The 21699-nt window shown below is 34.0% G+C and overlaps 4 protein-coding genes and 1 long non-coding RNA gene across 11 annotated transcripts; 2 read left to right on the top strand and 3 right to left on the bottom strand.

Annotated features, from left to right (window-relative positions):
* Positions 1-1453: 1453 nt before the first annotated feature.
* Positions 1454-3799, bottom strand: LOC112468614 (ribosomal RNA-processing protein 8-like). 2 transcript variants are annotated; one of them, XM_025037875.1, is made up of 4 exons: positions 3540-3799; positions 2385-3289; positions 2074-2310; positions 1454-2008 (listed from the first exon to the last, which is right to left on the bottom strand). In XM_025037875.1, exons 1-4 carry the CDS (start codon positions 3609-3611, stop codon positions 1795-1797), a joined length of 1428 nt encoding a protein of 475 aa, XP_024893643.1. In that variant the 5' UTR covers positions 3612-3799; the 3' UTR covers positions 1454-1794. The 2 variants fall into 2 exon arrangements, with proteins under 2 accessions (XP_024893643.1, XP_024893644.1); XM_025037876.1 differs by lacking the exon at positions 3540-3799 and adding an exon at positions 3395-3414.
* A 517-nt stretch (positions 3800-4316) lies between these two features.
* On the top strand, positions 4317-12486 carry LOC112468605 (nucleolar protein 10). 2 transcript variants are annotated; one of them, XM_025037861.1, is made up of 16 exons: positions 4317-4500; positions 4584-4629; positions 5022-5236; positions 6016-6152; positions 6257-6466; positions 6545-6773; positions 6891-7310; positions 7422-7707; positions 7800-8040; positions 8246-8342; positions 9460-9576; positions 9714-9955; positions 10255-10626; positions 10725-10905; positions 11455-11670; positions 11744-12486. In XM_025037861.1, the coding sequence occupies exons 1-16, from the start codon at positions 4435-4437 to the stop codon at positions 11981-11983; spliced, it is 3315 nt and encodes a 1104-aa protein (XP_024893629.1). In that variant the 5' UTR covers positions 4317-4434; the 3' UTR covers positions 11984-12486. The 2 variants fall into 2 exon arrangements, with proteins under 2 accessions (XP_024893629.1, XP_024893628.1); XM_025037860.1 differs by lacking the exons at positions 9460-9576; positions 9714-9955; positions 10255-10626; ... (1 more) ...; positions 11455-11670; positions 11744-12486 and adding an exon at positions 8426-8825.
* A 108-nt stretch (positions 12487-12594) lies between these two features.
* LOC112468607 (DCN1-like protein 5) lies at positions 12595-18659 on the bottom strand. Of its 4 annotated transcripts, none has more exons than XM_025037867.1 (5): positions 18363-18659; positions 15195-15318; positions 14555-14921; positions 14238-14445; positions 12595-14137 (listed from the first exon to the last, which is right to left on the bottom strand). In XM_025037867.1, exons 2-5 carry the CDS (start codon positions 15305-15307, stop codon positions 14052-14054), a joined length of 774 nt encoding a protein of 257 aa, XP_024893635.1. In that variant the 5' UTR covers positions 15308-15318; positions 18363-18659; the 3' UTR covers positions 12595-14051. The 4 variants fall into 4 exon arrangements, with proteins under 4 accessions (XP_024893635.1, XP_024893632.1, XP_024893633.1 ...); XM_025037864.1 differs by having other exon boundaries at positions 15177-15318; positions 18363-18656; XM_025037865.1 differs by lacking the exon at positions 18363-18659 and adding an exon at positions 17718-18210 and having other exon boundaries at positions 15177-15318.
* Positions 18660-18807: 148 nt separating this feature from the next.
* On the top strand, positions 18808-20809 carry LOC112468606. Of its 2 annotated transcripts, none has more exons than XM_025037863.1 (3): positions 18808-19174; positions 19293-19765; positions 19970-20809. In XM_025037863.1, exons 1-3 carry the CDS (start codon positions 19116-19118, stop codon positions 20146-20148), a joined length of 711 nt encoding a protein of 236 aa, XP_024893631.1. In that variant the 5' UTR covers positions 18808-19115; the 3' UTR covers positions 20149-20809. The 2 variants fall into 2 exon arrangements, with proteins under 2 accessions (XP_024893631.1, XP_024893630.1); XM_025037862.1 differs by having other exon boundaries at positions 19850-20809.
* LOC112468608 lies at positions 19683-21345 on the bottom strand. Its single transcript, XR_003042422.1, has 3 exons — positions 21066-21345; positions 19842-19990; positions 19683-19750 (listed from the first exon to the last, which is right to left on the bottom strand). It is a non-coding gene; the product is annotated as an uncharacterized LOC112468608 (long non-coding RNA).
* Between the last annotated feature and the right edge of the window lie 354 nt (positions 21346-21699).

Raw genomic sequence — 21699 nt, 5'->3', positions numbered from 1 at the left:
AGTAATGTTCTCTGATTAAGACAAACTGTCAAGAGAAATATAAATACTAATCACAGAAAAATTCTAAATATGCGTAAGCTTGTCTAATAAAGGAATATAACAATTATCGAGAAACGGAGCAAGGTAAGTGGTTATTTCACATCGGGTCACCAATGGTCTATTCGAGAAGATCGGGACGAACGCACCAGCTAAAACGGCTTCGGCGAGCCTATTACATCGGGGATGAATTCGACCCGAGCGTCCTCAATTCTTTTCCATCGCCTGCATTACATGCTGAGCCTCCCGTCCCTGTCCAAGATGGCACTAACCGTCCCCATCAACGTCCGTTCCTGAAGATCGACCAAAAACTAAAATTACGAAAATAGAACCCACCCAGCAAATTCGAATTATCCTTAGAAAGTGCAGTAATAACCAGGAATCAATGGTAAACAAGTCTTAAACCAGTCACTTATCAATCGTATCTAGGATTCTCCATCTCAATTTACGCGAAACACTTAACACTCAATTCCATATAACCCACCCCAATGTCCTAAAATAATTCAGGACGTAACACCCTATTTGAAAATATTAATTCTTCTTTGTCTTTTGCAATTATTAATTTATATACTTGCATTATAAAATAAAAGTGTAAAGAAAAAAATAATATTAAATATTTATCTATTTTTCTATCTTTCAAAAATAATCTTGCAACTCCATTTAAATACAAACTAATAAAATACGATAAAACTAATTTTTGTTAAAAGCATTTTTGAGTTAAATGCTAAAACTGCAAACAACTGTTAATCGTGTCAACGACACATGTAATTTGTATAAATCAAATTGCGGCGTCAGAGATCAGCGTGACCAGCGTGACGTGACTAAAAATTATCTTTTTTAAAGATTTAAATGTTACCTTTACACTTCTTATCAGAATCTATCACCTAGATTGATACAATTGGACTTTTGTTCATCAGTGATTTACATTATGATAAAAAATCTTCTGATTTCTCAAATGAATAACTCATGCAGTAGTTTATGTATAAAAAATGATAGTGACTCAACAATCAGATATTAAACGCAATACAATTAAATATGTCATCAAATAGATCTGAAATTGACAATTGTTTATTTTACTTGGTATTCAACAAAAATAGAGTAGACATTAATCTAAAAGCGATTGCAGACAAAACAATAACGGCGTTATCAAATAGCAGTAGGCATATAATTAATAAATTGTTTACAATATTTTTTCTAAATAGCATAAATTTAATTACACAGACTTGACAAAAGTATAAATATGAATATAAATAAGCAACCTTCTTTAGAAAAGAAATTAGAAATATTTGCTTGTATATAAAATCTGAATTATGTGTGTAAACAATGTTGTACAATGAAACAATACGTTTATTATTTTTATCTATGCAATACATATATAATATACGTATATATTATATAATATATAGTATTATAAAAATATTTGCGTTTTTATAATGTTATAAACAGTACACAGAACTATTATTAATTAAATATCTCTTATCACTTACAACTATATAATTTCTGCCCAATAGAGATATGTGTTTTAAAGAATAGGATATTGTTTAAACAGGCACATCATAGGGCGGTATTCATTCTACTATGAATACTGTCCATAGTCATCCAAACAACATTTGATATAAAGCTTATTACGAGTAAATAGTAGTATATAAAGCATAGAACATTAGTAATGTATAATAGTTTATAGAAACACACTTTTTATGCAAAACAACTATAAGTTTATGTAAAAAATAAAATTATGGTCAATAATATAATAAAAACTTATCCTTTTTTATACAAACTTGCTTTTAGCATAATTGGAGGAAGAGCTTCCTTTTTCATGTTTATATTCTTTTCTTTCTTGAAATCCATAAAATAAAACAGATCGTGAGAGATATCTTTCCATGTATTTTTAAAACCATAGCTACGCAGCAGTTTTATAAAATCTTTCACGTCCTCGAATCTGCTCCCGACTTCGGCTATTTTCAAAATACCGCTAAATTTATTGAAACAAAAGCATTAACTTCTTACATTCCAATCAAGAGTATCGTTACTACTTACTTGTTTTTAAGAACCCTGTTAGCCTCTATTATATAATCACCAAGATTAGATCCCATTAGAGAGAGGCAAAACACGACAACGTGGACGCTTTCCATTCGTAATGGAGTATGAGCCATGTCGCAAGTTTGCACCCTATCATTCAAAGCAATGAAGTCGAATGAATATACTGTATGAGAAACAGAAGCAGCGAGTCGTGCTTCACCACACCCAAAATCAGCGATCACCTTGTCCGTCGACCTATAAATTATCAAAACATTGTACCATTCAGGGTTATGTAAATTTTGTTTAAAGATAAGGCACAATATACAAACAGTTTTCTAATTGATGATATTATGACGTCCAATGGATCCACTACCCATTGTTGAAGCTGCCACTTGTATCCTGCCTGATAAGCCATAAAAGCATCACGATCTCCTTTGAAGTAACGCTTAGATTGTGAACTGTTATTGTTGTACAACATCTCGATTATAAATCTAAATCTAGCCGCTTTTAACTGCATCGTTATTTTATCTTTTAAAGCCTTCTTCGTTTCCGACTTATTGGCGAGCATCTCCTCTAATCGTCTAATTTTTATCATATGCTTATTCAGCTTTAACACTTTGTCGGGATTTATCTGCTGCGCCTCTGCTTCAACCGACATGCGTTTCATCTTCTTCTCACTCATCTTTTTAAGTTTCTCAATTTTCATTTCTTTATTCTCAAAATCGATAGATTTCTTCACAAACGTTTGTAATTTCTTTTTTCTTTCCTTTGCATCATTAACTCCTGCAGCATCCTTATTCGAGCGATCAGAATTCATGTTGTGTTTTCGTCCTTTACTTTTCTTCTTACCTTTTGTTTTACTATTTGCATTAATTGGTACTTCTTGGAATGTCTTCCATGTCTTTGAACCTCTTGGATATTTTCTTGGAACATCCATATTTTTTTCATCAAGTTTATCCTTTTTCATTTTGCGTTTCATTTTGCCATCCGCGTTAATTTGTGCCTCTCGAAATGCCTCTAACATCTTTTTATCATCCTTCGAATATTTCGTCGGAACATCTGACCTCTCTGTGTCTCTTACATCAGATTTATTACCACGCTTCTTTTTCTTCTTACTATTTTCCTTACTTGTAAATGTACCCGTTGCTACTTCATTAGACGCACTCAGTCTCTTTAAATCATTTTTATGTACGTCATCCGACGATTCTTTGTTATCTCTCTTTTTTCTTTGCTTCTGAAACGAAAACCGAAAAGGATCTTACATAGAATGCATTACAATATTCACTATCACTACTGCATGAAAATCTGTATTTACGCCACATACATTTTATATACATACATATTTTCGGTACTGGTAGTGAATATTGAAAAATTGAAACGCAGCTATCAATAAATAAACTCGAAATGAGGGAACGAGGGAGACTGATTTGTTGTAAGTATCGTATTGTGAGAAATGTTTAAGAAGTCAAGTGAGAATCGATTACCTTCACGATGGACGTATTCATACTTTTTACGACAGGCGCCTCCTTGACCCGTGCAACTCTCAACTTCGCCATTGTTCCGTCAAGTTAAAAAGATTACAACTTTTTAATGTAACACACTACGCAAGATAAACGAGCCTCGTTTAAAACTGGTTTCCGGCCTTCCCGGAATGGCAGGCAATGAAATTTTACGCCATGTTACACCTCCTGCACCTTCTAAACTTCTAAGACACATATGTCTAATTAAGCGTTGGAAAAAAAAAGAAGAAAGATAAGAATACAGGAACAGACGACAGTCGTAAGACACGCAGAAAAATGTTAAGTAGCGTGTTTACGCGGGTAAAGAAACCAGCCAATCACAGTCTAAAATTTGAAATAGATAACCTTTACGTTTACGACACTTCTCGATGTGATTGGCCGATCCGCCTACAGCAAATGGTTACCTGTCACATGACACATACATACGCACGTCATTGGCTGCTTTGCAAAGCATTGTGTCCACGATGCTAGAACTGCGTCCGAATTTCGGTTTAAAGCCGGGAGCACACACTTCTGCATAACGCATAATGCGTAAGCATAAGAAAATTGATTGGTCTATTTTCTTATGCACATGTGTATGGACCAATAGCCCTAAGCCAATCACGTGAATAGCAGTCGAACGTGATTGGCTCTTACTTTTAGAACCAACCAATCAACGCAGAATGTTGATAAGACGAACTCAACAGTTGTGTTTGCTGAACGCGGCCAATCACGAATTTTACAACCACGTGTATTCCGTATTCCACCTTCCACCAGCTCCACATTTATTTGCTTTCTATCTGTTTCTATCAGCGTATAGATATGTGTGGATAAAGATTTTTAAAGGATTTTTTATGTAATTTATCATATAAAAGTCAGGATGCAGGTCTCCGCACCGAATAACATAAAGATTTACAATCTTAGCGCTGGAAAATCTCTCCCCGAGGTAAAAGCTCCTCTACACATGCAAGATCGAGTTGGGTTTTAGGTTAAGCGTAACATCTCAATGTGTATTCTTGTTCTTTACAGTGGTTATCGGAGCGAAAAAGGAGAAGTTTATCGAAGAAGAATGTCGGTAAGAATTATATATCGATTTATGAGAATAGTAAATACTCAGTTTACGGATGTGCATTTAGATTTTGACGAATGTAAGCTTGTTTTTTTAAACTGAATTGAAACTTTGCAATTAATTAGTTAATTATTTCTAACTTAAAATCATTTTATTTTATTAATAATCACACCTTTCGTAATATTGAGAGACCATAATTTCTCGAATCTTTGCTTTTTTGTGAAAAAGAGTGTATATTTTTATATTTTTATCAGTATATTTTATATTTATATATCAGTATATTTTTATTAAAATCTAAATAAAGGTCTGTGGGCATAATATTTATGGCTCTTGTTTTTTTCAAATATATATTCAACGTTGATATTATATTAATATCTAATGCTATCATCTAATGTTAGATATACGACGACGCATCGAACTTATACAAGACTTTGACATGCCCGGCATAAGCACGTCTATTAGGGTTTCTAAAGATGAGCAGTACATACTCGCAACAGGAATTTATAAACCACGTGTGAAATGTTTTGACGTACATAATTTGGCTTTGAAATTTGAGAGATGTTTCGATTCCGAAGTAGTTACCTTTGAAACAATATCGGACGACTATAGCAAAGTAAGTACCATTGTTGAACAAAGATCTATAAAACAGTTTGTACAAGGTACATAGACTCACAAGAAAAGGCTCATAACTGAACTTCACCGATTTTGATGAAACAGATAGGATTTATAGAGAAAGTACAGAGAATGTAATGATACCTCTATTTAGGTGCAGACAGTCAACCATTTTCGAAATATTTTAATAATAAATTTAGTAGCATCTTTAGAGTAGAATGTTGATACACTCTAATGGATACTCACACACTTATGAGTATTTATGGGATAGTGAATATGGTAACCGCTTCATAATTTGTAGACTTTATATATCATGACTATTTATATTAGAATTTATATAATATAAATTTTTTATTTTAAAATTATATTTTAACAATAATTATTTTTATTATAAAACATTATTATATAATAAAAAAAATTAATTAATTTCGGGGTTTAAACTCGAATCTACAAATTATGAGGCAGTTACCATACCCACTACATCACAAATACCCATATGTAAGTGTCCTAATCCTAAATCCTACTAAAGACGTTACTAAATTTATTATTAAAATATCTCGGAAATGGTTGACCATCTGCACACAAATAAGGATATTATTATATTCAGAGGAACTTTCTTTGTATATCCTGCTATCGAAATCAATGGAGTTCAGTTTTCAGCCGTCCCTTGTCAGCCTATTACATCTTAAGTTTTTAGTTATTAATTATATTGTTAAAATAATGTGTATGAATCGATTGGAATCAGAAGAATTTTATTAATTTTATCGTGTTTTTTTTTAGATAATATTTTTGCAATGCGATCGCAGCGTTGAATTTCACGCTGCTCATGGGAAATATTATAAGCTCAGAGTGCCAAACTTTGGAAGGGATCTGAAATATCACTATCCGTCATGCGATATTTTTATCGTAGGCGATAGGTCAGTTCTAAAAGTCTCAGATTGCAAAATATGTTACAAAAATATGTACAATATATATCTAAAACCACAGAAAATTGTTATGACATTATGACATGTTTTTGCAGTAATAAGATATACAGAATAAATCTTGAACGCGGCCAATTTTTGCAACCGTTCGAAACGGAAGGGACATCGTTAAATAAATGCGAGATAAATCCATTGCATCATTTACTCACGGTCGGCACTCAAGAGGGAAAAATTGAAGCTTGGGATCCGAGAGTGAGGAATAGAGTGGGTATACTCGATTGCGCCTTGCACTGCATCACTCAAGAAAAGTAAGACATAAGAGCGGAATTTATATTTCTTATTGGATTCTATCTTCTAGATTTATACAATTGACTTTTTTCCATCAGTTTGAAGACAGTTCCTGCAATTACTGCCTTGAAATTTCAAGGAGGATTGAATTTGGGAGTTGGCACATCAACAGGACATGTATTTTTATATGATATAAGATCTAATAAACCGTTTTTAACTAAGGACCATATGTACGGATTGCCGATCAAGTGCATAGATTTCCACCAAAAGATGGATCTCGTTTACTCTATGGATAGTTCTATTACGAAAATATGGGAAAGGGATAGCGTGAGTAAAGTTTACTATTTCTGAAAGTTAAGCCTTATATATCGTAATCAAAATGTAATAAAATAATATATTTTGTCCTACAAATTACAATCTCAGAATTATTTTTTCTTTCTTCAGGGTAAACTTTACACTTCCATAGAGGCTCAACACAACTTCAATGATTTGTCTGTCATACCGAACAGCGGTATGCTACTGATGGCTAATGAAACTACAAAAATGCAAATTTATTACATCCCTAGTTTTGGCCCTGCCCCTTATTGGTGCAGTTTCCTCGACAATCTTACAGAGGAATTGGAAGAGCTGAATTATGACATCATCTACGATGATTACAAATTTGTAACCGATAAGGAATTGGACGAATTAGGTCTTTCGCATCTGAAGGGCACTAATCTACTGAGGGCTTATATGCACGGTTACTTTATGGATATGCGATTATACAGAAAAGCAAGGGATGTAATGAAACCGTTTGAATTCGAAGAATATAAAAAGAGGAGAATTCGCGATAAGATTAAAGAGGAGACCGTCAGCAGAGTACAGGTATCTTTCGATTTTATCATTAGTTAACATATCAAGTTCTATTTTTTATTGTATTTGTATATAATACTTTAAAAATTGACACTATTAATTTACTTTTTTTTTTTTAAACAGGTGCAAAAATTGCCAAGTGTAAATCAGGAACTGGCATTGAAATTAATGGAGAATGCAAATGTTAATAACAAAAAGAAACAAACGTCTTCTAATCTGCTGAAAGACGAACGATTTAAAGCTCTCTTTAACAATCCTGATTTCCAAGTCGATAAAGACTCTGAGGAGTATTCTTTATTGAATCCTGTTATTTCTCAACTTGCTAAAAGTAAAGCTAAGAAATTGCAACAGCGGTTGGCGCAAGAAGAAGAAGAAGCTCAAAATAAACCTGATGAGGATGAGCCGAAAGGTAAAACGAAAAGATTTAAAGTAATGCTTTTCTTTCAGTGGACAAGTCTTTTGCATATATAAAAAATTCTCATATATATTTTTCTTTTAAAGACAATAGCTCAGATGAAAGTTTCGTTCATGATAGCTCTGACGACGATAGCTCAGACGATGAGAAACCGTGGGCTAAAGAAGTTCGAAAGAATTATCGATTAATCAAGAAAAACGAAAGAGAGAAGGAACAGGAGAACGAGGATGACGATAATCTGATTGCGAGAAATGAACCGAGGATGAACGAGATTAAACGTGAGGTGAAATTCGAGGAAGGTGGGCCGGAAAGGAAAAAACGAAACAAGTAAATACTAATATAATATTACTTTGATTCTTTGAGCCACTATTTCCAATGTTTGTTAATTTTTAACCGACCATTAACTACCGAAATAGTCAACTCCTATTGGTTAATGGTCGGTAAGAAGTTAACAGATGTAGGAAATAGTGGCTCTAAGTATTACTCGTTTTGGATTTTGAATCATTTAAAATCGTGCTGTAATGTTCCATAGAGCAACGTTTGGCGAAAGATTGGAGAATGAAGAGACGCATAATATTAAAGTATCTGGTTCGCGCGGCAGTAGGGAGATGACTTTTGTTATTGGAAAGGTATATCCACTGACATTTAATTTGATTACAGATCAAAATGTACTTTATATTTATTGTCTTTTATTTGTTTTATTTTTTTATAGAAAAAACGCGCAGAAGTAAAACGTCGTAGAACAGAGTACAACGTGTTACGACCCGCAGGAAGTATTTTAAAAAAGAAACGTTAATTTACACATTTACTAATGTTAATATGTAAAAATGTTAATTTATTAATACCTTTGTATTATAATATTGTAAATACAAAATTTTTTTTATTCACTTGTTGCTTTGCTCTATAATCCGCACCGTGTTCTTGCACAAATGCAACGATTTGCCTTAGCCGTGATGCACGCGGATATCTCTGAGCAAAGGTGAAATGTCATCTCGGAGCTGATATGATTTATATTCATATGTTAGGGTGAGCCACATGTCAAACTATTGATATAAATATTTTCTTCTGAAGTTCCGAAAGCAGTGTACTCCGTGGCCAAGGAGTTCCAAATGGCGTCGGTGAGTTACTATTATTTTAATTGATAAATCAACTTTTTCACAAATACGGTTACAGCAGATTGTACAAGTCTTATTATTACAACTTTGCACGTTAGATGTTATATCAAATTGAAATATTGCTTTCTATTTTTCCTAATGTACCAACTTGTTAGCCTTGAAGTTTAATATTGAGTTATAGAATCTTGTTTGGATTTAGATATAAACAAGTATTAAGCAATCAAATTATCTTGCGAGTATTACCTTTAAGATATACTCGATATAATTATTTACCTATATAGAAGAGCGCAATATATACAAAATTGATTTCTCTGATCATAATTTATATTCTCTGACGTTATTGAATTAATATGGTAATTCTCTCATGATATTTTTATAAAGTTTATATTTCAATGTGTATTTGCCTGTGTGTATGTGTCCATTAATTTCAATATCTTAGAAGTACAAGTGATACATACATATATAAACGTATGCATACGTATATATATGTGTATAATTAGTATAATACATCTTTTCTCTAATTATAAGATATTTATTAAAATTAATAAAATAAAATGTATATAAATAATCACTTTGTCTATATAACTTATACAATAACGAGACGAAATTAATGTAATAAAATTATTTGCAGATTGACTGTAATAATAAATCCAAAAATAATAAAGATTTACCTCAACAAAATCATGAAGAGTATACGGAGGTACCATCTATATTAACGAGTATAACAACAACTTTTCAAAGCACTGATGTAAGTTGATATTTGTAGTTAGAATAACAATTTTTAATAAACAATGGACAATTCGGGATCTTATTGTTTAGATTTTACAATACATAACATGGAGTTTTATGCAATCTCAAGTTAAAACCGATTTGTTTGTTGCGTAGCAAGTGGGTGAAATTACTGAGGATTATGAGAACTTCATTAGTACATCAGCTGTACTTCATTATTGTAAACATAAAATACTGAGGCCTTATCTGAGGCTATTGGGAGTAATGGGACTGAGACCAACTAGCAGCGATGACTCCGATCATTTTTTACGATGTTCCATTTTAGCAAATTTTCATACTGTGCAAGTTACTATATTTATGTGTATTGGATATATTTTACAATATATGGCTTGCTTCAGGTAATTTATTATCCTATTTTTACATGCGTTATGTATCATAAGAATATTTCTTTCATTATTCTACATGCAACTTTTGTCTAAAACATTTTTCAATAAAATCATCGGTTCGCGAGATATAGCACTGTAAATTTTGAAATTGGACACCCTATGTATGTGTATATTATATATAAAATGCAAAAAAAATTTTATTGATATAAAATATACACATATTTCTTTTGTGTATCTCAATACTTTATTATTAACTTATATTTAATTTATGAGTGCTGTAATAAGATACATGTACTTGCCGTCGTTTTTAGGAGAGATCGAGGATTCTGTTACAAAATATTAGCCTTGGAAAAAAACGCGTTGGACGTCGGGGAACAGACGCAAGAACCGTCTTGCTATGGAAACGTGATATTCAGCTACTTAATCCCAAGTGTATTACATTTAGCAGCCTATTTGTACACAATATATTTATTTCGCGTCAAGGAAAACGAGCAGCTGCAGAATCTGATGGAAAGAGCGTTTCTGCTCTCTTCGAATCCGATAAATCGTGGTAATCAAAAGCGCCTTGTCCACATACTTTGGCTGTTCATAGCGTTGAGCATCGTATGGATGATTATGGCACTGGTTACAGTGAACATTCAGATGGCGGAAAGAAATATTGTATTTCAGTGGATGGAAAACAGGTAGTTACGCATTATTAACGTGTAAACGTGCATGAGAATGGAAACTATTGCTTCGGGAGGACAAAAATAAATTAAAGTATTCACATTTTATCCCGTAGTCCGTATCAGGTGAAGATAATGTTGAAGGTATTCCTAATCGTCTGCACTTTATGGCACGACATGGTTCAGGGAACCATTATAACAAGCTACTGTCTGCAAGGACAGCTACTGATGTCGCATCTTTACTTTCTACGCGGCAAGTTGCTCCAACATATTCTACTGCCCATCGATTGGATGAGGGTCTGTGATCCATATGTTACAACAATCTTTTACTTTACATCTGAAAAAAGAAATAAATAAATATCAAAATTTTGAGGCCAACAAGAGTCAAAGACACAAATGTATGTGCGATAAAATGATTATATCTTTTTCTTTATGCATTATAATTGGAGGAGTCTCCAATTCGACTCCTTGTGCGCACAAGATTCCTCAGTGCCTTGAAACCGGCCTTGACCTGACGTTCTACACATTATTATAATGTCAAATATAATTCCTAATGTTTTACGTTCAACAAATTAATATCCACGTTATAGCCGTCGACTGAAGAATGAATCTTAAAAATCAAAACTGGTTTCAAAATATCGAGAAATCTTCTGCACAAGAAATTAAATTGAGGACTGGTAGAAGTAAGCATAAAGGAAAAAAACGATACTCATTTTATCATATTAGGCTCAACCTTGAATCGAATTTTGTAGTTGGTGTATAAATAAGCTGTTTATTATTTATTTTGATCTAATTCTCTTATTCGTTTATTCTATCAACAAATTTCCCTTCGTTTGTGGATCGCAGGACATCGATGAGTTCAAGAAGCTGCTGAAATACTTCAACGACGAATTAGGACCAGCTGTTTGCATTTACACTATAGTCAATCTGTCCTGGGCGGCTGCGGGTATCGTGTGGTTGTTTCAATACTACGTCAACGACGGGGATAACAATCCTGTTACGTATATCAACGTAATAAACGTTATATTGTGGATTCTGATTTCGGTCGCTCCGTTTATACAGGTATATCACCGTCGCGTCGTCGTGTCGCATCATTTCTCTTTCCGATTGATTCATTAATATATCTTCCTTTCAGGCTGCTCGTTTAACGAATGCTTGCTCCACGATCCGGGCTGTGGGACATGAGATACGTATACGGCCATTCGTATATCAAACCACTCCGGGTGAGGATCTCGATAGCATATTGCTGTATACGTCCTCGTTAAAGATGTGCGCCAGGCTGTTCAGGATACCTATCAAGGGTAGATATTTATGTCTTTTGTTAACTATCGGCAGTATTTCTATTCTCACTTTAGGGCAGTGTCGGTTTTCCTGATGATTATAGTAGTACTTTAGTCAAGGCTGTGCTGCATAAATGCGTCGAGCATTTTTTTTTTTAGTATACGATAGTTTCGTACAATCGTTTACGTATAGAATGTATTAGCCATATTAAGTTATTTAAGTTCGACCTTTTTTTTACGTTTATGGTATAGGCAATGTATAGATAATTGTAGCGCATCAAAAAATGCGCGATACATTATTAAAGATTCAAGCGAGAAAATTTTGTTAATAAAGATTCTTACGCAGCTATATGCGCTTCTGTTTATATCTCTATAATGACGTTTCATATGTAATGTTTTAATAAAAAACGACAGTCGAGAATAATAGCTGAATGATATTGAAAAAGGTATTTTATTCGCTTCTTATTATCATCCAATACATTACACTCTCCAGTAATGGCAGTAATATTGCAACATCCTGTAATTATAATTCGCATTGTTAACTTACTTGCAAACTATGTAAACCTACAAAATGTTCAATAAACATCTTATACAGAAATTCTATGTTTATTGCGTTTAGAAGCTATAGGTATAAATGCAAAAATCACCATTGTTAATGCAATACTAATTACATCCTTCATAACAGAGAAATAAATATGCGAAAAAATATGCAGGTATTCACTTTAATAATTGAAGAAATCTACAGATTGATATTGTCGAGTTCGTTACGTTTTTTTTTTTTTTATTTATTAACGGAACGACTTCGGTGACGTATAAGTTTAAAAGTTTTGTAAATTTATTGAATAAAAATGGTTAGCACTTTATCAAATTAATATATTTTACATATAGTTGTCTTATATAATTATACCATATACACATGAGTTTCAAAAACTTCGCAAAAATTCTTGGCGATGTTCTAAGGTATTACATCTCGATGTTCAAAATTCGAGATGCGAGAAACAATCATAGAAATTATAAGATAACGATTGATTTCAACACACAGATTGTTAAGATTACTGAACGAGACAATGATATCAAAGACGTATTAATAGGGAGGCTTCTATAAATAAATATGAAACAGGTCTTTTGACAGTGAATTTTGCGTCCTTATTAATAAAGCATAGTCTGTGATATCAATAAATTTGAAAGATATCGGGAAATAGATATACTTAATAAATATTGTTTTAATAAGAGAGTTCGTTATTCTAATATACATCCATAATTTTAGCATTTACAGGAATTACTTAATTTTGACTAAATAGCGCATGATATTGACACTTTATGGTACTGCCTTTAGAGTATTAAACGTTGTAGTAGCACCTGCATAGTGTTTCACCTCACCAATGAGTCTACTTAGTGATATTCGCGTAATTTTTTTATGTCTCGCATTGACAATATTATACATACCTAAATTTTGTAAAAAAAAAGCCGTTACAATAAGATTTACGATGGACGAAGTAAGGGATAACACGGTAAGTATCAACAAAATTTGTCTCGAAAGTTGTGAATTGTGGAAATCCCAAGTTCACAGATGCACTTTCTCGATATTAACTCAGTGATGTGGAATGTGAAAGTTATACATGACTCTTGATCAATTTATTCAGATAACGTATCTAACAACGTATCAAGATATACGCAGTGAGACCGTTTGATCTGCAATTACACAAACGTACAGTCTACGATCACTGGAAGTCAATAGCAATTATCGTTTTATTCAATTTGAAAAATGTATTATTAGTTCAACTCACTTATCCACGAATTTGATATCCCAAATTATTTTTATAAATTGCACAAGTAAATATTATATCAAAATAGTTTTATTTCTAATCACAAGAGTTTCCGCGGCGAACCCTGGATTAATTGCAAGTGACGATAAGTAAAACAATGAATCAAATGAAAATTTTCAGCCAGATCTATATAGGAAGATACTGTGAATTATATTAAGATAAGCTACTTACAATACATCACTATCATTTAATCATATAAAAAAAATAGTATGAATGATGGTAATTGAAATATTGCGAGATTATGATATTTATAAACAGAGAAATTTCGTTAATTACAGAATATTATGATAAAAAGAAACGAATTGTTCTTAGTTCAATGGACTATTCTTATGATGTTTCAGCTGCCTCTAGCTTCTGCTGAGGACGATCCCTCACCTCGTTGAATTTTTAACCACTCAACAAATTCGTCAAGCATTACTGGCCCTATAAAAGGATCGTATGTTAAGTACAATACTATGTATGTAAACTAATCCACTAAGTTTTTCATTAGAATCAATATAAACGTTTCCTCCTGTGCACTTACACGCTCCGTCTAAATCATAATTAGATAAGTCATGATTGATTGTACGTGAAAATTCTAATATGTTGCACCATTGATCTTTATTGATCACTTTGTACTTTGATTGATCTAGGAACTGAGCAAACTGCGTAAACAATGGCCAATGTTTTCCCAAAAGCAGTTGTAACATTACTCTTGCCGTTTCCATATCCATACTACGCTGATCTTTGTCCTGTAAGTTTAAGCGAAATCATCAGAGGTTATAGACAAAAGCGTTTTGATGTCTACACCCATGTACGTGTATATCCGAACACTGTTAATACAGATAACGTCGCACATACTCTAGCGAAATCGTAAGCATATCTGTAGATTCCCTTAAATGTATATGCGTCATTTAATTGATTCCTTAGGTACTCGAGCTTCTGTTGTATTTTACTAATCGAATCGCACTGCAGCTCCGAGAATCCTTTAAGCCATTCGCTCAGTGTGAAGAAGCCCATTTGACGGGCGTTCATCCTGTATGCGAGTACGAGCATCACTACATTTTCAGGTTCTACACCGATATCCTCACAAAACTTTTCCATTCCTTCGGGTCCAAGAGTGTCCGCATCATCTGGCGAGGTGTATTCCCTGAACCAGGTGATGCAACGTTTTTGGGAAAATGTTGACGCATTGGATATATCGTCAGATTTTGCATATCGTCTGGCACTGCAACAATATTATTCGTATATTGAAAACAAAATAATAGCTTCTTTTATTTAACTCAATAATGGATTGAGTTAATATATACGTGACAATTAAGAAAGTACTGTATTAAAAAGACACTGGATACAGTCGAAGTTAAGATCGCCTTTAATATTAATTTTTTTTATTTCATAACGTAATGATAGAATATTGTTAGACATAATTCAACAAATATCAGTATATATTTATATACTGTTATTATAAAATATGGTTTCAAACCTAGAGGTATGTCTTAACCGTTTTGAAGGATGCCTAGGTAAACTTTCTTCATGTGCACCAGATACTGACATATCAATGGGAGTATGATTGTGGTTTGTGCTGGAAGGTCCTCTTCGCTTGCTACGTGGCATCCCTCTGTTCACTAGAATAAAAGTTTTTATTCAAGCCATGTTTCTCTCTTAAATTAACGCTTAAGAAACGCTTAGCTTCATTGTTTCCATTGTAAATATCTCTTGATGATAATATATCCGTTTTTAAAGTATAATAACATTATCTTTACAACAAAATTATCTTTATATACATATATAAATTTTGTTGTATGTATTAAAAAAATATAGCTCATTTGCTACATTACAATAACACAACTTAAAAACGGTTATCTTTGAATTGTTTACTCAAAAGAATGGTGAGAACTTAATACATTGAATCAAAAACTAATATATAGCTAGATACTTTTATTCCTCTACACAATCACCTATTACATCAAAATCGCATTTAAAAATAATATTACAAAATTTTAGTAATTTAATATATTCAACTCATTTTCTAGAAAACTTTGTTTTTTTATAGTTATGTTATTGTTGCAGGAAATGGCCAATATATAGATACTTAAAATATATTCATTTTACATACAGAGTGTCCCATAATTCGAGGTCCATACATTAAGGGTGTATTATTGAAGTCATTTAGAAGTTATTTAGAGTTGAAATTGTTTAATAAACATATGTCTGTAAATGCTTCCTAACAAAACTACAACCATTGAAAGTTGATGTGAATATTTGAGAAAGGAAAGAAAAAAGACATTTGATTTAACTTATATATTTACAAATGTATTACAAATTCTGATCAAAATTATCTTCTGCAGATTCAATACAAAGTCTTGCCCTGCGTAAAAGTGATCTAACAGCTCGCTCCACCATGCCAGGAGAATTTCTTACTTGCGTTGCTGCATCCATAATTCTGCCTGACTTCATATGCCCTCAAAGAAAGTAGTCTGGAGGTATTTATTTGAAAATGTTTCAAATATTCACATCAACGTTCAATGGTTGTAGGAAGCATTTACGGGTATATGTGTTTATTAAACAATTTCAATTTTAAATGACTTCAATAACACATCCTAATCGTATCATGGGACACCCTATATACATAGGTATGTAATAGATATATATAAAATATATATAATGTACTTTTATGCAATAAATAAATTGTGTGTAATATACCAGCAGTAAATATGTGATTAAAAATTGGCAAATTATCAACCATGTCTGCATTAAGCTCATGTTTCAACAACAATACTTGCTGATACAACTTGATAGTAAAATAATAGAATGGAATCTCTACGTTTCATAGATTCTGCTTGGTTTCTGTCGGCAAATGTCAAACTGTGTAGCAAGTATGACAAAGTTTCATTTCTGCCATCATATTTTATCAGCAAACCTTACTACTACCGGTATTCTATCAACAATGTTGTATATGCCAGATCCTGTATCAAATCTGTAGCTTTTTTGCCGACAAAATTTGTAGCAGATACTTTGCAGAATTTGTTTTCGACAGACTTGGCTGTTGCATATATGTATGTGTGTTTGCATGTTTTTTTTTGTTAGGGGTATTTTCAATTCCAAGAAGTTACATATGGCACATGAATTCAAACTTTCTTTTTTCGTTATTATGTTATATTCTCTTGCCTCTATATATAAATAACAGTAGTGCCAATACTTCTAAAACCATCATATATATGAGAAACTGTACTGTGTGTTTCAACTTTCAACTACTGAACACAGTATTATTTGTTTTTAATCATTTTCAAAAGAAAAATTCCATTTAGAGAATAAAATAGAAGGAAGAATAGAGAATTTTATTAGCACCACTATTGTTTTTCTTAGGAAGGTAGTGCTTCCAAACTTTTGAACAGTAGTATGTGTATGAGTTGTGCGTGCGTGTGTGTGTACGCAGACAGGATAATATAATATAATACATAAGCCTGTTTTTTTTAGTTGAACTTCTTGCATGGTTCATCTTTCCTCTTTTCCTTTTCACGTTGGATTAAAAAAAAAAAAAAAAAAAAAGATGAGGCTCGTGCAAGTTCAGCTGAAAAGAATAGGCCTTATGTAGATTTACTCGCTAGATTCACATAATAAATCAACTGTTTAAAAATACTCGTAGAGCATTAAACGCGACTTACGCTAGGTGAAGAAAACGCCGAGGGAGGGACGCGTTAAAAGGAAAACGAGATGACATTGAGAATAATGTAATCTCATCGTAGTGCAAATGATTGTATGCGCGCATACGATTAAGCGAGAGTATGTATATATCTCGCAAATAATACGCGCTATTTCCGGAAAGTCGATGTCCATGTTACCGATAAGCGCACGTGACGAGAGACGTCGACTTTTCCGAGGGAGCGATAAAGCGTGAAATAATGGGAGAAAATGCGAAAGAGAGATCGACATTATAATTAATACGCAGGGAGCGCAGGGCTGGCGGGGTGCAACGCGAGAACGCGCATCTCGTGCGAGCGAGACAAATTTTTAATATTCTTACCACGAGCGACAAGAACGCTCGCTCGTTATCAAACGGGTTAGACGGAAATCTCGAAGCCGAATACCGAGGTCGAGGGCGGTCGAGGGAACAACGTAACTGAATTTTTTTTCGTCGTTAAACTGACATCTCTCTTTCTCTCTCTCTCTCTCTCTGCTATACGCCTGAGACAGAGAGAGAGGGGGGGGGAGAGAAAGAGATCGCGCGAACAAGTTATCGCGATTATGCGAGGTTAGGGCCGACAATTAAATTCACGTATCACGCAATCGGTCGGTCTCGCAATTCCACCTGGAGAAGATCCGGCGTGACGACGGAATCGAGGAAAGAGATTCGTGCGCGTCGCTCCGCTCGCGCTCGCTCGACCAAGATCGCGAGAGACGCGGAGCGTTGATAAAGCTCGCCGAATATACGTGAACGGTAACGGCCGTCGCACTTCGAGCGAGCGTGCGTACGTATATACGTGCAAGTCGCGTGAGTCACGTCGTAATATTAGCCGCGAGCTCTTCGTCTCTCGTGGAACGTCTCGGCGGCTTGGTCGCTCCTACGACCTGCGAGTGACGATCGCACGATGTCGCGAGGGCGAGGTATCCCACGGGACTCACACCAACTCACAGGCATCCCGTCCCGTCGTCCCCTCAGTCCCCTTACCTTTTTCCGCGAATCGCTAGAAAAACTCGTTTACTTCCCGGGGAACTGGGAAGTTATCACTCTCCGTCGTCGTCGTGTCACTCCGTCAGCAAGACACCATGCGTCGAGATCATTGAGTTTTTACGTCCACGGACTGCCGCGGGGCGTGCGAACAGTATCGATCATAGTGCCATCGACAGTGTATACGTCCGATCGATCGGTTAATTTAAATCCGGTATCTCGATATCGTACCCAAAATACCGCACGGTCAGAGATCCTCTTGCAGAACCTACGGCCCGTTTTATTTCGTTTTAATACCGTTTTCACACAGACGGCATGCCTTTCCCCCACCCTCCTACCTTGACAGGGATGCCACAACGCGCCCGCGCCAATGCTTTCTCACTATAGTCACTATTATCTTAGGCCGGTATTCATAGTGCGTTTTCCAACAAGGGACAGATGACACAGTGGACAGTGGGCACGTTCAGCAGACCAAGCCGCTGAGTAGCAGTCGAACGTGATTGGCTCTTACTTTTAGAACCAACCAATCAACGCAGAGTGTTGATAAGACGAACTCAACAGTTGTGTCTGCTGAACACGGCCAATGACTTCCAATCGCGCAATGCGCATGCGCCAATATCGTCATTGCTATGGTTACCGTTGGGGAAGAGATGTATGATGTATGATGTTGACCACGTGACACTTGGATGTCATCGAACGCAAGTGATAAGTGAACAAATTTATTTGAAAAAAAGTTATAGCTTAATTTAAAGAATGCCAAATCCATATTGCCTGTTATGTGGGAACCGAGATAAATCGGTTTCTTATTATACGTAAGTAAATATATATAATATTTTGTACACACAATGAATTATATGATAACATTTAGGTTAGTTTTTTTGTACGATATTTCATTCATATTGCAAATTTAATTTTATTTATCTTCAATAGATTTCCGAAAAACGAGAAATCTCGTGAGAAGTGGCTAACTTTTTGTGGCATTGATGAGCGAGTTTTAAACACAGCTACTAAACTATGTTCGAATCATTTTCAAAAAGACGATATAATACACAAAGCTAATAAGGGTACGTTTGTTAAGCCCAATGCTGTGCCATCTATTATCAGAAAGAAGAACGTGCGTCAACATTCGAGTTTAATCGTGGGCGAAGATTGTCTGAAAAAATTGAAAAGTTGCCACGATGAAACTATTGACGACATAAGTTTTGACAATGTAGATGTCAAGAATGTTAACTTGGATGATGGAACTGTTACTGATAAAATCGTTTATGACAAAATCGTTGATGACATAAGTTTTGATAAGGTAGACGTTGACAATGCCACCTTTGATAATATAACTGTGGATGTGGACAAGGGAAACTTCGAGTTTGTATCTGTCGACGAAGATCCCACTATATCATTAGAAGGTAAACATTACTGTATTTTTTTTATGTCTTTGATTAAAATATATTGTAATCGATAAATTAATTAACGATTGCTCACTCTTATAGAAACTTGTGCAATAGTAAATCGTGCATCTACACTGCCGAGTTGTGAAACTATTCAATGCTTCCAAACACCTGTCAAAGCTGCACGTACTCTTCGGTACATTGGTGACATTACAATTTCAGATCTTGATACACCTAAGAAAGCTGAAAGAGCTTTAGAGTTAGCAAAACGAATCATAGCAAAACAACAAAGAAAAATTAAAACTTTACAGCAAGCTCGAAACAGATTGACTACGCGCATAACGTTGTTGAAAGGACTTATAAAACATTTGAAGCAGAAAGCTGTCGTAAACGACTGTTGACAATTTATGGTAATTTAAAATATATAATAGTGATAATTATATACTAGAGATCCTTAAGCAGAGATCAGACAAACCCGTTAACGATTTCTGATTGTCATCCATCCACCTTACAAGAGAGAAAGATATGTAAAATTAACCAAGAAATCCTAGCCGACCTAGCCATAAGTGTTCGTCAAACCTAGAGCTCAGAATACCCTGCAGGCTACAGGTATCCAGGGATCCATCCAGTCGCCCGTTACCTGTTGTATACAGATCTGGACAAGTTCTGCGGGTATCCAGAGACACGTCGAGTTAGGTACTCATACGATATGGGTACCCGAATTATCCGGATATTCGCAAACGCGGTCTAGATCCATATACAACGGGCAAGCGGGCGGGTACCCGGATACCCGGTTATCCGGTTCTTTTTTCGAGCTCTAATATTTATTTAATAATCTAAATGAACCGCCGTCAAAAACGTTATATCCGGTTTGACCTTACGACAGCACATTGTCCGATCTCTGGTTAAGGATCTCTAATAATTACGACTCTGAGAAGTTCAAGCAATTCTCAGTGTGCTGAATGTTACCAAAGGAAATTTGTAACATCTTTTATATAAATCATGGTCGCGTAGTTTTAATTGTAGAACGTGTATATTTTAATAAATAATTAAATATCTGAACTGTGTATATATATGGTACATTATCACAAAAAAATTATACGTGAAAAATAAATAATTTCTTGTGTATAATGATCATTTTATTACATATGTTAAATTATTAATAAGATAGGAATTGATTATTTAATACAAACAAAGATACATACGTTCGATAATAGCAAAGCTGAAGGAAGGTTAAACGGCCAAAATTCGAGCAAAGAAATTTTAGATGTTAGTTTGAAATTAAAATTTATTAAAAATATGTGTATATAATATTTACGTTTATATAGACAAGACGCCTTTGGCTGATCGAGATTTTTTTTTTATTTTTTCTTTTTCCTTTCACGTTATATAATCACTTATGTAAGTTTTTTATTTTAAATTTATATTCGACTTCGGATGATCCAAATAATCTTATGGTTTTCTTTTTTGTATTCTCACAACGATCAATAAGTCGGTTCTCACATTACTTTGGACTTTTTATTTTTAGAACTTTAATTTCGCACTTGTCTAACGACGAAAATTGTTATAACTCTTTTATTGTAACGTGACTTTTAAAATTGACCATCAGCCATTGCCCCTCTCAATCTTTTATAATATATATCTATTTTGCGTAATTTATCAATGTAATTTTATCGATTAGAACGTTCTGATGAAGACCAAGTAGGTCGAAACGCAAATATTATATAGGTATAAGTCATATTTTTATTAAATTTTAACTTTAAAGTAACATCTAAAATTTCTTTGCTCGAATTTTGGCCGTTTAACCTTCCTTCAATTTATTATTTATTTAACCAATTATACAAGATAGCTCTTACAAATTAAGGCCATTGCACGTAACAAAGTTTTAGTTATAATCGTAAGGCCGTAAGAAAATAGACCAATCACATTCGATTATTCTTCGAGCTCAAGGA

The sequence above is a fragment of the Temnothorax curvispinosus genome, unplaced genomic scaffold, assembly GCF_003070985.1.
Source record: "Temnothorax curvispinosus isolate PA1 unplaced genomic scaffold, ASM307098v1 QBEX01001795.1, whole genome shotgun sequence".
NCBI lineage: Eukaryota > Metazoa > Arthropoda > Insecta > Hymenoptera > Formicidae > Temnothorax > Temnothorax curvispinosus.
The sequence above is the reverse complement of the archived record's forward strand: the minus strand, read 5'-3'. Positions and strand labels throughout refer to the sequence as shown.

What these genes read in the sequence shown, in the direction of transcription:
- LOC112468614 (XM_025037875.1), bottom strand. Translation starts at nt 3,611, where the DNA reads ATGGCGAAGTTGAGAGTTGCACGGGTCAAGGAGGCGCCTGTCGTAAAA. An exon ending in TGAATACGTCCATCGTGAAG is followed by an intron (nt 3,290 to 3,539) that starts GTAATCGATTCT and finishes TTTTCGTTTCAG; the next exon opens with AAGCAAAGAAAAAAGAGAGA. An exon ending in ATATCATCAATTAGAAAACT is followed by an intron (nt 2,311 to 2,384) that starts GTTTGTATATTG and finishes GATAATTTATAG; the next exon opens with GTCGACGGACAAGGTGATCG.
- LOC112468605 (XM_025037861.1), top strand. Translation starts at nt 4,435, where the DNA reads ATGCAGGTCTCCGCACCGAATAACATAAAGATTTACAATCTTAGCGCT. An exon ending in TATCGGACGACTATAGCAAA is followed by an intron (nt 5,237 to 6,015) that starts GTAAGTACCATT and finishes GTTTTTTTTTAG; the next exon opens with ATAATATTTTTGCAATGCGA. An exon ending in CACTGCATCACTCAAGAAAA is followed by an intron (nt 6,467 to 6,544) that starts GTAAGACATAAG and finishes TTTTTCCATCAG; the next exon opens with TTTGAAGACAGTTCCTGCAA.
- LOC112468607 (XM_025037864.1), bottom strand. Translation starts at nt 15,307, where the DNA reads ATGCCACGTAGCAAGCGAAGAGGACCTTCCAGCACAAACCACAATCAT. An exon ending in CGGTTAAGACATACCTCTAG is followed by an intron (nt 14,922 to 15,176) that starts GTTTGAAACCAT and finishes ATATTGTTGCAG; the next exon opens with TGCCAGACGATATGCAAAAT. An exon ending in ATGCTTACGATTTCGCTAGA is followed by an intron (nt 14,446 to 14,554) that starts GTATGTGCGACG and finishes TTAAACTTACAG; the next exon opens with GACAAAGATCAGCGTAGTAT.
- LOC112468606 (XM_025037862.1), top strand. Translation starts at nt 19,116, where the DNA reads ATGCCAAATCCATATTGCCTGTTATGTGGGAACCGAGATAAATCGGTT. An exon ending in AAATCGGTTTCTTATTATAC is followed by an intron (nt 19,175 to 19,292) that starts GTAAGTAAATAT and finishes TATCTTCAATAG; the next exon opens with ATTTCCGAAAAACGAGAAAT. An exon ending in TCCCACTATATCATTAGAAG is followed by an intron (nt 19,766 to 19,849) that starts GTAAACATTACT and finishes TCACTCTTATAG; the next exon opens with AAACTTGTGCAATAGTAAAT.